The sequence below is a fragment of the Benincasa hispida genome, chromosome 6 (assembly GCF_009727055.1).
Source record: "Benincasa hispida cultivar B227 chromosome 6, ASM972705v1, whole genome shotgun sequence".
Taxonomy (NCBI): domain Eukaryota; kingdom Viridiplantae; phylum Streptophyta; class Magnoliopsida; order Cucurbitales; family Cucurbitaceae; genus Benincasa; species Benincasa hispida.
The window spans coordinates 41095952-41111237 of record NC_052354.1 but is presented as its reverse complement, the minus strand read 5'-3'; the positions used below and the strand labels follow the sequence as shown (position 1 = coordinate 41111237).

General features: G+C 31.5%; 1 protein-coding gene and 1 long non-coding RNA gene across 2 annotated transcripts; one reads left to right on the top strand and one right to left on the bottom strand.

Annotated features, from left to right (window-relative positions):
- Positions 1–2919: 2919 nt before the first annotated feature.
- Positions 2920–13939, bottom strand: LOC120079386. The gene is made up of 3 exons (XR_005482230.1): positions 13803–13939; positions 3938–4714; positions 2920–3421 (listed from the first exon to the last, which is right to left on the bottom strand). It is a non-coding gene; the product is annotated as an uncharacterized LOC120079386 (long non-coding RNA).
- On the top strand, positions 11496–14461 carry LOC120079385. Its single transcript, XM_039033549.1, has 2 exons — positions 11496–11963; positions 12157–14461. Exon 2 carries the CDS (start codon positions 12261–12263, stop codon positions 14286–14288), a length of 2028 nt encoding a protein of 675 aa, XP_038889477.1. The 5' UTR covers positions 11496–11963; positions 12157–12260; the 3' UTR covers positions 14289–14461.
- The last annotated feature ends 825 nt before the right edge of the window (positions 14462–15286 follow it).

Here is a 15286-nt window from a genome sequence, read left to right as displayed (position 1 = left end):
AACACTTTTTGATGGAACAACGTTTAGAATAAATATTGTAGTTTGTATTGCATACCCCCAAAAGGATTGAGGTAAATGAGCATAACTCATCATAGACCGAACCATGTCCAACAAGGTTCGATTTCTCCTTTTTGCAACACCTTTTTGTTATGGTGTTCTAGGTGCTGTGAGTTAGGAATTTCATGATCTACTAGATAGTTCTGGAATTATAAATCCATATACTCGCCATCTCGATCAGATCGAGTGTTTTGATTCTCCTATTCCGTTTAATATAAATCTATTTACACAAATCCATGTCCATATATTTAAATCATATTTAAATATAAATTCTCCTATTTCGTTAAATTCTAATTTGAACATTTTAAATTAATTTATCAAGCTACTCTAAAGCTTGTCCATTTATGAGCTAGTAGGGGGACCTTGCGGACCTACAGATCATGGGCTCCAACGATCCGAGATTAATCGGCTAAACTCATTAGATCGAATTAACCCTCATTCGTTAACTAATGGGTCACTCCACTATAGCCCATAGTTGAACTCCCCTCAGTGTAGATATATTATGTCCAATTTATATAACCATAATTAGTAAGTCGATCCTTCACAGGTTGTTCGTAATCACAGCTAGGTCAAGATAACCGTTTTACCCTTGTGAATACATCTTGTTCCTTAAGTTCCCACTGACCCTCTAATGAACAATTTTGATTCATAATACCTATGAATCAAATTCTTTCTCTATCATGAGAAGTCAGAGGCTCGATTGTTCAAGACCTGGAATTAGTACTTAGAACAACCTATCTGCTAACCCTAAATCGGTAGGAGTGAATTCCATCTTGTAGGGGTATGTCCCCAGCTATTCATCCAGTCTTATCCCCAAAATGGGGGGATTATTGAGCAGTGCTGTTGGACTACTCTCACCGTTTGCAGATCAAAGGATAATCCCAAACAAACAAGAGTTCATAGCTAGCTCAGAATTAAGATCAAGTTAGCCTAGGTTACTTAATAAATGAAATAGTCAGTTTTAACAGTAAACGGTCGTTATAAAGAAAAGTGACTATTTTCATGGTCCTGTCTATATGCAAACACAGTGCATATGATGCCCTCACTCACATGTCTCAACATGAATGATCTGTGGATCACATCATTTGTAACACTTTACAACTTCTTGTAACAACTACAAAGTGGGCCACATCCAATAGTGTTACTAGGATGAGATACCCAATTTCATCTATATACTTATTAGACCATTTAGGCTAAATATTGTTAACTTGATCTTGTTTATGTCACTACATAAAGTTACAGTATTCAGACTATAGTCATGGATATGTTTATTGGATTTTCATAATAGAATGCAAAATCAACAACTTATTCTTATTGATAAATAGAATGTTTAACACAAACTGCGAGTTCTAGGACACTCCCAACAGTGTTTACAAGAAAATCATAAACAATTCAGTAGCTTTGTTAGTATTGTACGTAGACGATGTCCTACTCATTGGGCATGATGTAGGTCTACTAACTGATATAAAACAGTGGCTGGCAGCCCAATTCCAAATGAAAGATTTGGGAGAGGCGACCGTTTTTTCTGGGAATTCAGATCTTTAGAGATCGTAAGAACGAATCGCTAGCCTTGTCTTAGGCATCGTATATTGACAAGATGCTTGTCAAATATTCGATGAGAACTCCAATAAAGGTTTACTACATTTCAAGAATGTAGTTATCTTCTTATAAGGAATAATGTCCTAAGATACCTCAAGAAGTTGACGAGATGAGACGGACCCCCTACTCATCAGTTATTGGTAGCCTAATGCATTTAATGTTATGTACTAGACGTGACATTTACTATGCGGTGTGGATAGTTAGTAGATATCAGTCTAATCCTAGATTAGATCATTGGACAATCGTTAAAACCATCCTTAAGTATCTTAGGAGAACGAGGGACTATGTGCTTATGTATAGGTCTAAGGATTTGATCCTCATAGGATACACTAACTATGATTTTGAAACTGATAGGGATTTTAAGAAATCCACTTCAGGATCAGTGTTCACTTTTAATGGAGGAGCTGTAGCCTGGAGGAGCACCAAGCAAGGGTGCATCATTGACTCCACCATGGAGGCAGAATATATAGCGGCTTATGAAGCTGGCAAGGAGGCTGTGTGGCTCAGGAATTAAATATATGATATTTAATTAATTGATATTAATTAATTAGAATAATTAAGATGTATTTAATTTAATTCAATAAATGGGATTTAATTTAATTAAATGTTAATGTTAACTCCTTAGCAGTTAACAAGAGGAGTGAATGTGAAGTTGAGGTAGTTATCTCCCTCACATGATTGATTCATGGATTGATCTTTGAGATTTTGAAAAACACAGAAAAAGTAACTTCTTCTGGAAAAACCTACTCATCTTCCTCTTTATAGAACAAAAGTTTTCTCCTTTCTCAAATTCTTTTCCTTTACCAAAATCAAAGATCCCACACATCCTCGATTCTTATTCCGGAGAATAGCAAGGAATGCTCGATGGTGGTGTTCCGGTATGTGGAGTTCGAAGGAGAATTCAGAGAAGATAAGTTCATAGCTATTCATGAGTTGTAGAGAAGAATTGCTTAACGATGGTCTTCAAGGGTTAAGTCTTCTAATCTCTTTATCCTCTATATAACATGCTTACGAGTTTTTGTTTATCCTGTATTTTGCATGTTTCTCCGTTTTTCCTTGAATTCCAAAGCATGCATAATTGTGAACTAGATTAATCTTAATAACCTAAATTCACACATTTGCACTTTTTAGTTGTGGTTGCCCTAATAAATTAAGCACATAAGCATGTTATATTTCTAGTATTCATTGAATAAAAGAAAGTTGACAAAAAAAATTTAAATCCAATGCATAGAAATTATATCACATTCAAGAATCAATTTCAGCAAGAGTTTGTTACAGAATTCAAGAAATTACATGATAAATTATTAAAGATTCAGCCTCATACCAAGAAGATTAAGAATCTTCCTAAACTAAACTAGAATACTTACCTTAATGTTGCATCTTCTTCAAGATTTGACCAAGGAATAGCATGGATGCATCAAAGGTAAGGAAGGAATGAAAGAAAAAGTGCAAAAAGCTAAGAAAAATTGAGAGAAAATCGAGTTGTGTTTTGGTCTTCCCTGTAAAAGTGCAAAATTTTGCTTTTATATCACAGGTGTAGCGTTGCAGCATTGATGATAGCATTGCAACGCTCTTACACAATTTAGACCTTGAGCGTTACAACTCTGATGCTATGCTTGGTTGCGATGAGGTGGTGGATTCGTTGGAACTCTGTCAATCTACGTAGTGTTGCAACGTTGAGGGTAGTGTTGCGATGCTGCCCTTTTTTCTTGCCTCCTGCCTTCAAGCGTCGCGCGTCAGCGTTAAGCAAGGGTCATGACACTGCCTGCATTACCAGATGCGCTCTATTGAGTGTCATTAGTTTTCGCCATTTCTTCAATTTTATTGATTCTAAACTCCATTTTGACACTAATTTGACTCATTTTTCACCTAAGTGACTCCTTTGTAAATAAACGTTTTATGCATAAGAATTATACAAAATGGATAGAGTTAAGGATATAAAACTAGCTCTTTTTGAGAGCTATCAACATGCTTATAGAATCATGAAACTATATAATATAACATTTATATTTAATATGATATGATTAATGTTTATCCTAAGGTATGATTTTAATCTATATGACATACAATATGTAACATATATTATTTAACCATACATCAAATGATAAATTAAATAAATAACAAAAAATAGACCGAATTTTGGCACCCTAAAATCTAATTAAATTAATATAATCAGATTATATTAATTTAATTAGTTAAAATATAAAAACTACATGATAATTCGAAAAAAAAAAACTAGCCAAAAACTGCTTGGAGCCTCAAACCCACGACTGCCAACTACCTGGAATGCGTGTGTGCAACCTCAGAGCACCACGACGCTATTGGAGAATGGCGCGATGTTTATGCCGTAGTGTAACGCTACGCTTCCTCCAGAATCGCGACGCTCGATAGCAGTGTTGTGACGTTGTCGCCAAGCGCCACAACGTTGGGTTCCGTGTTCCGTTGAGTAAATCTTAGCGTTGCAATACTCTTCTTTACACTCTAGCACAAAATGCATTTTTCTGCTTCGTTCTTGTCCTGTTTTTGCTTCGTTTTCCACCGATCTTCTTAGCGACTCTAACTCCTCAATCGACATAGGATTATAGACTTGATAGCATAAAATAAATTGCAAAAAACAACAGTCTCTTACAACATTGATCAACATTAAAGTAGTAAATCTAAGTGTCGAAACTTGAAATTATCCATTTTTGCAAACCAACATTCATGATGCCGAACACCCACCTTTTGTCTGATTTTCTTTTCAAAATTGAAAAACAAATGCATGATTTGACTATGATACCAATTGAAGGAATAGGATTTCTCGTGGAAGGGTGTGAATGTCGTGCAATTATTTCAATTTCGAAACAATGAAAATGCAGAGAAATTCATACAAAATCACAGAGGATAAACATTGTTAAATAATTATACGCATACTTTCTAATTAAGAGGAAAGGAAGAAGAAATTACATACCCTTGAATAATTTCCCTCTTAATCCTTTTCAAAAGTCACAAAAACCATGAACTCTTTTGCACATACACTGGAAATCAGCCCAACGAGTACCACCACTCAGAACCTTTGCTATTCTCAAGACAAGAGAACAAGGTAAAGGCATTAGAATTGAGAGAGAGTGGGAGAGTTTTTTTTTTTTTTTTTTGGAGAGAGTTCTTCTTCTATAAAAAAAATTTCACGTATCACACACTGTTTAAGTCTATTCACAAAAGACTTATCAAAGAGGAGGGAAAGAGAAGTTCCATAACTCCCTCTGTATGTGCAAGAAATAACTCCCTGTAGGGGATGTTATTTTATAGTTAGATTAATAACATCATTATCAAAATTGTATTAATAATATTTATAATATAAGATATGATTGATTAATTAACCATTGATTAATAAACCATATATTATGCATCCTAATTATATTAAAATGCAACTTTCTCTTATAACCTATAGTTTTAATATGAATCTTATCAACATTAAATTTAACCTATACTATTTATATGAATCTTATTCAAATAAATATATTTGAATCTTATTCATATATTTATCTCCCACATAGTATATAGTTTTAATTATAAATCATATTTATAATTAACTACATACAATGATGTATCAACATACATTATACTTTATATTAATCATATTAATATAATATACACTTTAATTACCTAAATAATTTGAACAATTCAAATTATTTAAAAAATAATTATCTATTGTTTTATCTAGGAGTGTACATGAGTTGGGTTGGGTCTGATTGAGGGTGTTTTTTGGACCAACCCGAAAATTTGAGTTGGTTGAATTGGCTACCCAAAATAAAGTTTCCAACCTGACCCAACCCAACTCTTAAAAATCGAGTTTGGTTGGGTTAGGTTGTCGGGTTATAACTTATTTTTTATTTTTAATAAAAAAAATATGTAAATTTATACAACATATGAGTAATAACTAAAATTCCATAAAATTCAAATGCTAAATACCAGATATCTATGATATTTATTACAAACTTTAAACAAAGACAAATATCATAAACGTTTTAAAAGAAAAATATTATAAATTCACAAATTAATCCATACAAATAAAACTTTAAACAAAGAAAAATAATATATATATACATATACAAATACATATATACATATATAATTCGAGTTAGGTTTGGTCAACCCAATTTTTTTCTTTTTAGTCAACCCACAACCATACCAAACCTAATAAAAATAGAAAAATACAACCTAACCCAACTCTTATATTTTGGTTAGGTAGTACGGGTTGTTCGGGTTGTCAGGTTATTTGAATACCCCTAGTTTTATCATTAGTGAGCTAGCAAGGGGACTTCATGGACCTACAGATTAGAAACTTCAATAATGCGAGATTAATTAATTAAACTCTTTAATTTAATTAATCAACATTCATTAACCGTCAGCCACTTCACTAAAGTTGCACTGTTCGCATTGTAGATATATTTCTGTGTCCATGGATATAACCAATCAATCGTAAGCTGACCATTCACAAAGTGCTCGTAACTACAGTTGGGATAAATTATCATTTTATACCTATAGTTATATTTAACTTCTTAAGTACTACTAATCTCTCTAATAAACAATTAGTTATAGTTCAACTATAAACTAAATTCTTCTCTAGCCAATGAGAGGGTGAGGCGCCTCATTGTTTAAGACTCGGAATCAGCTTTTAAGAGAGAAATTCATCTACTTATCCTCAAGACGGGAAAGAGTGAATTTCATATTGTGTAGCTGTGTTCCCAAGCCCCCACTTAGACAAATCCCCAAAATGGTAGACATATTGAGTCGATTAATCTAGCCACTCTCACCATAAAGATCAAAGGATTACCCTTATGGGCATGAGTTCACAACTCACTTGGAATTAATGTCAAGTTACCTATGGTCATCTTAGTGAAATATAAGTATTTTCAAGCAATGCCGTTATAAAGAAAGACTAACCATTTCGTGGTTCGATCTTATACAAACTATTTGTATAGGATACCCTCACTCACATGTCTCTACATGAACAAATTAAGATCGAATTGTTTGTAACACTTAACAACCATTGTAACAATTACAACATGAGTCGCATCTGTAGTGTCATAAGGACAAGATACCCAACCTTATCCATATACCACAGACTATTTATATTATTACTTAAACATGATCCACTTGTATGTCAGTCACATACATGTTTAGGTTACATTAAATAACCTCGGATCTTGTTAATTGGATTGAGTTAAATAATTCTAGATGTCAAATAAATAATTTGTTACTTTATTAAATAAATGAATTTCGTTTATACATTATAAACTATGAGATTTAGAGCACAATCTCCAATAATTGACATGCACTCTTTCACTTGGGATCAAGATTAGAGAAGAAGAAGCTATAGATAACTAGTGTGAACTCACAATTAACCTCGGTGAATAATGAATTTTCATGATTGACACTCGTATATTTTTTGTTTAGTTTTTGTATAGTCAAGTACGTATAAATATGTTCACATAATTTTGAATGGATTTTCAATTTTCATAAGTATAGAATAATATAGAACCACTAAATTACAAAATATTGTTTTCTTAAATTAAAGTATTGAACATGTAATTACAAAAAAAAAAAAAAACAAAAAGTTTCAACGTGGTTTTTCTTTGTAGCTTTAGTATATATATAAAAAAAATGAAGTAAAAAGAAAAAGAATCAAATTATTTTCTTAAATTAAAGTACTAAAATAATGTGATTACAAAAAAAAAAAATAATAATAATAATCAAATTTGACTTTTCTTTTTTTAAAAAAAAAAAAAATTAGTATAGTTATAAACAATGAAACAAAAAAATTGTAATCAAAATCATTTCTTAAATTAAAGTATAAAAGATCTAATTAAAAAAATTAAAAAATAGTAGAAAAAAACCTAAACACGAACAAAAATAACTTTCACGGCAAATCCCGACTAATAAAGCCCAAACTAAAATAGTTTATATCTCAAACACAAATTATTATAACATATACTATTTTAGTCTACACCCGAAATAAAAATTATTATAACTTATGTTAAAATAGATAACACCCCGAACATAGAGACTATTATAATTCACAGACTATAATAACTAGCTCAATGCCCCAAACAACCCTTATTTGTTAATTCAAATATTGTCTATAAAAGTTTTAATTGTCATGATTTGTTAAGAAATAATTGAATATTTGTCAATACCAACATTCCATGGATGTTTGTATAATCTCTATAAAATTAGGACTTCGACGTTTAATTTGTAGGGTAGGATATGAAATATTCATATCAATTCTTATTTGAATGATTATTTTACGCCCAAGTTGACGAGGATTCCATTTTTAATTTTCTATTTTTTAAACTTATGCTCGTTCCTCTCGATTCTCAATTATGATTTTTATCTTTTTTAAAAAATACTTAAATTTTTAATCAAATTCTAAAACACAAAAACAAGTTGAAAACTATTTTTAAACCCTAACAATTTGAATTTTGGTTTATAGTTTTTGAAAATTAACCCTAAAACACTTTTTCCACCTTAAACTTTTTTGCTTAGTTATATACTTCCTACTAATATTTTCAAAAACCAAGACATACTTCCTAACAATATTTTAAAAAATCAAGACAAAATTTGAAAACTAAACAAAAAAAGTTTTTTAAAAGTTGTTTTTATTTTTTGAAATTTGGTTAAGAATTCAACTCTTTTACTCAATAAAGATAAAAACCATAGTGGAAAATTGAGAGAAAATACATTTAATTTTCAAAAACAAAAAAACCAAATAATTCTAAACAGAGTCTAGTTTTCAAAACTTGACTGTTTGAACAATAGTAAAAAGTGGTTATAGAAATATAGAAACTTAGGAGTGAAAAATAGTGTTTATAAGTTTAACTTTAAAAAACCAAACTTTAAAAACTAAGGTCTCATTTGGTAATCATTTTATTTTATTTTTTTTCTATTTTTAAAAATTACATTTGTTTTCCCACAAGTTTTTGGTTAGCTTCTCACGTTTTAAAAACACCTATTTGAATTCTAGACCATATTCAAAACAAAATCAAGTTGTTAAAAACTACTTTTTCTTTTTTTTAGTTTTCATTTTTAAAATTCAGCTTTATTTTTCAAAAGTATTTTTTAAAAAATAGGTAATAGAACGAGAAAGCTATAAGTAGAAATAGTTTTTATAGACTTAATTTTGAAAAATAGAAAACCCAAAACAAAATGGTTATCAAACAAGTCCTTTTTTTTTTTTTTTTTATAACGTTTCTATTTCTTGTGTTATTGTTTTTTATTCTCATCTGTTCATAGACTTAATTTTGAAAAATATAAAAACCGCTTCCAAAATTGGGTCTATATTATTAAAAAGACAATTGCAATTGGTAATATTTTTAGGAATAATAACCAAGTGTAAAACATCATTTTAAAAAAATTGCAATTATAGCCAAGTCTATCAACGATAAACTTTTATCGTTGATAGACTCTTACCAGTGATATGGTCTATCACTGATAGGCTCCAATAATATAGTCTATCACTGATAGACTATTTAAATTTGGTCATATTTATAATTTTTTTTACATTATGTTATATCTGCTAAACTTTGGTTCTAATGTCTCTATTTGCAACTATCCCTTATTAAAAATTATTAAAAATAAAACTCAACGTTTACTTGATAACATTCTCATTTTCTATTTCTTATTATTCATTTATTATGGGGCATACTTGATAACCAATCTCATTTACTATTTCCAAATTTCGAATAACATTTTTAAAGTCGAAATTGAATTTCAGAAATCGCTAAAAGTATAACAACTTATATCAATATTTCCCTCATTTCTATTGGGATAAAACTTTGACGTACACCCTAGAGTCAATTTTATACCTCTCGTATAATCTCTTGAATACAACGCCTCATTATTATTAATATAGCAAAACAAACAAAAAAATCTTTTTTAGTACAAAAAAAGGTAAAAGATTCAAAATCACAAACTTCTTAATGGTTAATACATTCTATATATCATTTGAGTTTAGATAATTGTCAATTTTATTATTACAATTTTTCAAAAAAATATATTATTATAGAAAACATGTTTGCACGTGTTTTGTTTTCCGTTGAGAAATATTCTCTTTAATCTCACAGAAGATAGGAATACATTCTTTTACCATTCTTTTCATTTAATTATACCTTCTTTTGGTTTTTTTAAAATAAAAATACAATAAAATACTAGACTTCATACCACGAAATAATGTATTGCAAGAAAGGGCCTACAGAAATAATAAATAATAATAAAAGTTTCAAATAAAGGAGCTCATTGAAAAAGACAAAAACACCCACAAGAAAGGAAAGAATTGATGGATTAGATTAAAAAATTTTGAAGTTTGAACTTAGTACCTACACTTTTAACTTTTCATTATAATAATTGCAAATAGATTAAATTATATGTTTATAAAGTTAGAATTTAGTACCAAGGCTTTTAAATTTTCATCATAATAATTGCGTCTTTCTTTTTCTTTAATTTCCTAATTCAGAAATTTCTCTCCCTAATTATTTACCTTTTTCCCATCATCGAAAATCCGCGGAGTTTCAAAAATAGAAAAAAAAAATTATTTACACAAAATAACAAAATTTTAATCTTCTTTCATAGAAGTTGATAGTTATCAGTAAAAAATATTTTTTTATTTATGAAAATTTTCTTTAAAAAACATTTTAAATACTAAAATAAGTAATTTATAATAGAAAAAGTTGCACAAATCACAGTCAAGTTTGTTACAAAATGAGTATGATTGATTGATATTAAGTCATTAATTAATTAAATTGTATTTTTAATTTTCATCTTTCAAGTTTTTTTTTTAATTATTTTAATTATTTTCATACTTTTCATGATCAAAATACAAGAAACAATAATTAAAGGAAAACACATCAAAGGGTAAACATGGTTATACAAAGAAAATAAAATCACTCTAATTCAAGCTAATATCCTGACTAGAATAATTAGAAAAAACCTTAGAAAAAGAAGACCTAGAAGAAGCAAGAAGACGAGCCAAATCAAGACAAGCATACCAAGAGAGAGATTTATCATGAAAAACCTTCCGATTACGTTCAAACCAAATATTAGACAGAAGAGCTATAAGGAGAGCATTACGTTCAAACCACCGTTCAAGTATAAAAATCTCACCTACAAAGAGAGTATGAGAAAACTCACGTCACATTGAGTTTCAAAATTTTCTTCGATAATAATATCATGGGTTCTAAAAAGTGAAGTCGTATAAAACAAACAAAGATATTAAATGTCCACTAAAAAATCCATGGTAAAACCCGTGAAACTAACAAACTTTTAATGAATATTTATAAGCTTAAATTTCAAGATTCATATGCTAAATGAAGTAGATTTCACTCGACTTAACCGAAAATTATACAACTACCATAAGAATTAATGTTCAAATGCTCCTAGTGAGCTGTTAAATAATCTCAGTAATATCCAGAGATTCCAAAATTCAAAACCTAACCTTTGCAACTGGCAAAAACAAACAAACTTAGAAAGGAATTTCTCTCATCTGAAAGGGGAAGAAACTCAAAGAAATAGTAGAATAAGTAGAAAGAGATCACAAACTATTAAAGATATACTCAACAAACTTCCAAATTAAGGTTGACTTAATTTAATATATAATCTCAATAATGAAATTGTTTACTTTAGAAATTAAACACAATTACAATTGGTAGCATTTTTAAAAATAATAACCAAGTGTATAACATCATTTAAAAAAATTGTAAATATAGACAAGTCTATATAGACTCTTACCAATGATATGGTCTATCATTTGGTCATATTTACAATTTTTTTGAAATTATGTTATATCTATTAATACTTTGGGTCTAATATCTATATTTGCAACTGTCCCATCTGTTTATTTATAGATGTTATTATATGTCTGCATGGCAACTACTATAAACGGTGTTGAATGTTTAGGTGCAAAGATAATAACATTATAATGTTTCTATTTCCCAAGGCTAGCTCCCATGTGGGTTTTACCTGTGGCCTATGCTGTGCTTAGACTACCATAAGGTGCCAAAAGTTATCTCCAAGGTAAGCAATTCTTATTCTTCTGAAAGGAATAAGCGGTGAAGATGCTAATTTCTTACAAGATACATGAAGCTTAAAGGTCAGAAGTTTTGCTTGCAGTTTAAGCCTATGTCGGAGAAGATTGCTGCTCCTTTCTTCTTATATATGTGATGTAGCTTTTTAAATTCCTTAGCTTCTTCCAACTGTTTTGTTACTATTCATTTTTCTGGTTTTGGTGATTCACCTTTCTTCTTTCTGAAGCCTCCAAGCTCTCTCCTAAGGTATGACTTTCTTCTTTCTTATCATTCAAATGTTTTCCCATGTCCAGTATTTTTAAAAAACCAGCCTTGGAGCTTCACAAGAGGTGTGTGCGTCTTTTCAAAGCAACGCCTTGAGCCTAAGCGTTTAGTTCAACTTCTTGTATGTATATATCGATATATATATATTGATTTTCTGTTGGGGGTGTGGATGCAGGAAGGAAGGAGATGATTCAGAGATAAGAATGGAAATGTGTTGTATGTTGTAGAAGTTTACAAGTATTGTTCACTTCTTTGTATTATAAAGAGAGAGACGGCACTATGTTTTCTGAATTATTTGAGCTTATTGTACCGGGACATATCAGTTTCATATGGAGTTACTGGGGCATTGAGTTGCTAGTATTGGCAAACTTTGTGTTCCAAGTAATCCTAACCTTCAATGGAAGTCGTAGAAGGCACACACCAGGAAATAAGCTGAGCTTAACAGTATGGTTTTCGTACTTGTTAGCTGCTAAAATAGCAACCGTTGTTCTGGGAAAGCTCACGACAATAGAGATCGGCCGTGAAAAGCGCAACACGCACACCCAAGTCCAGGCGTTGTTGGCACCACTGATGTTCATGCAGATAGGAAATCCAGATACAATCACAGCCTACTCGATTGAAGACAACCAATTAGGAGTGCGGCAAGTTTTCAGTATGGTGATCCAAGTGGCGATTATGTTTTACATTCTTATAAGGTCATGGACGAATTCCAAGACATCGTTTCTTTACATACCCATGTCTGTGGCTGGAATAATCAAGTACGGAGAGACTTCATGGGCTCTAAAATCAGCACTCAATGGCAACTTCGGCTTCACAATTGCTGATTTCTTCAAATATCACGAAGTAGCTGATTTATTTAAAAAATTGCCACAGGGAGAGAATGAACTTCCAGAGGCAAACTTGATCTTAAGAGCTTACTACAGATTTTGCTGCCTGAAACCTCATCTTGAGAATTGGCTTTACTATCCTCCAACCGATTGTGATCAAGAAAAGCTATACATTGATGATTGTAAGTATGAAGATGTGTTCAGAATTACAGATTCTGAACTGGGTTTCATGTATGATGCCCTCTACACTAAGGCACCTGTTGTATACACTCGTAAAGGTTTAATTCTTCGTTTCATAAGTTTGCTTAGTGTGATTGCTACACTATGTGGATTTTCTGTATTGTTCAAGGATGCATTTGTGTATAATATTAGTATTGGGTTCATCCATTTTGTGTTGATAGCAGCTCTGATAATTGAGATTTATCAGATCTTGAGACTGCCATTCACAGATTGGGCTATAGTCCAGATGGTCAGGCACCATGAAGCTTTTCCTATCCTTGGGGGTTTCCTGCGGTCTCTAGCCCCTCAGTCAGCAACTTGGAGAAGGTGGTCTAACACATTGGGGCAGTTCAATCTCTTAGATTTCTGCTTGCAAACCAAGCATCGGAACTACAGCAGAATCAAAATTCTCAGGTACTGGGGGATGGATATGAAACTCAGAAAGCAATTGAGTTTGGATCGAATTGACATCCCTCCAGAAGTGAAAGAACTTGTGGTCACAGAACTGAGAGAGATAGAGAAGATCAAAGGACAAGAAGAATTTGATCAAAGAGGCCAATGGACAATCGATAGGTACAAAAAGAAACTGAATTTCAACAATGAAAACAAATTGATCAAAGCAATGGAAACCACTGTATCAAAGAGACCTTTCGATAAGTGCATCTTCATATGGCACATCACAACAAATATTTTCTATAACATCGAATGTTATCGTGATGCTAGTGTAGGTAACAAAACGGAAGCTATCATGAGTCTATCAGATTATATGATGTACCTTTTGGTGACTCGTTCCCATGTTCTATCAACAACAACTGCAGATATTATATTTGATCATTCATGCGTGAAGCTCGGGAAGTTCACAAGAACTGGACGTCTAAAGAAAGAGGATGTCTGCAATGATATTTTGAACTTACAGAAAGAAAGTATCCTTCATGCAAGAGAGCCACATGAACCAATTGAATCAGAAGCAGAGAAAGTAGTTGTAGGGAATTGGCATCTGATGAAGGATGTAAAAGAGCTTGCAGATAGCTTATTGACTCTGAGCAATGAAGACAAATGGAAGCTACTTGGCAGCATGTGGTTTGAGATGATGGGATATGCTGCAAGTAAATGTGAAATGGAATATCATTCAGAACACATCAGACAAGGTGGTGAACTGATCACTCATGTTTGGCTTTTGATAGCACATAATGTCACCAAATACAGTTCATATGAATACCATGTGGGTGGTCAAGATGAAGAGACTCCACCTGCTTCCTGATTACTTTTTCAACTTCTTTTTCCTTTGAGAAATGATATTTGATTGCTTGTAACGAAGTTTTATGCATTATCATTGTTTTTTGGTCCAATGATTTATTTTGTAAAAAGCATAATGCATGTCAAGTCCCCTATCTACAATGCTACATGGCATTTTTTTAATTATGAAAATTATAATTCATGGGTTTCATTCAAATGGGTTAAACATATATACACAATTACCAAATCTGACTTATTTGCTTCTGGAATGTTATTTTGGAAGCTTTTAGTCCTAATTCTACATCCCATCTTCTTGCTTCTTTATTAGTGAGACATCCTTTGGGTGGTTCTAAAAGAATAATTCGGTTGACTATTGTGCAAGAGTTCTCTTAAATTTTTTGGTGTGAACGTAATGGACGTTTATTCAAGGATTCCTACTCTCCTTTTGAGTCGTTCATGGATTTAGTTCTATCTAATCTGTTTCTTTGGTGTAAATCTAAGCATCCATTTACTTATTATAGTTTATATTTTTTCTTTCCAAATGGGAAGTTTTCTTGTAATCACCTCTAGGTGTTGGAATTTCTACTTATTTCGTCTATCGATGAAATGTATCTTATTCTAAAAGAAATGATTTGGAAGGATCGTTATCCAAAGATTGGGTAGCTTAGTTTTGGTGCTATTGATATGGCAGATAGGTTGCAACCGCGAATGCCGTATATTCACTTGTCCCCTTTTTGGTGTTTTATGTGCAACTCTAGTGATGAGATTTCTAGTCATTTTTTTATGCATTGTCCTTTTGCTTTCCTATTTTGGCTTGTGATTATGGATATTTTTGGTTGGTATTTACTCTTTGCTACTCCCTAACAATGTTTTTTTATTTGCTTGCAACTGTCATGGTGGGACATCCGTTTCATGATTCACATTTCAATGAAATCGTTTCTTTGTAAGAAAAAAATAAATGCTAACAATAAATTTAAAAAGAAAGCACAAGTTTACGGTCAAAGATCTTCGGCAGAATATACA

Excerpts from the sequence above, each read along its gene's own strand:
- LOC120079385 (XM_039033549.1), top strand. The coding sequence starts at position 12,261 with ATGTTTTCTGAATTATTTGAGCTTATTGTACCGGGACATATCAGTTTC.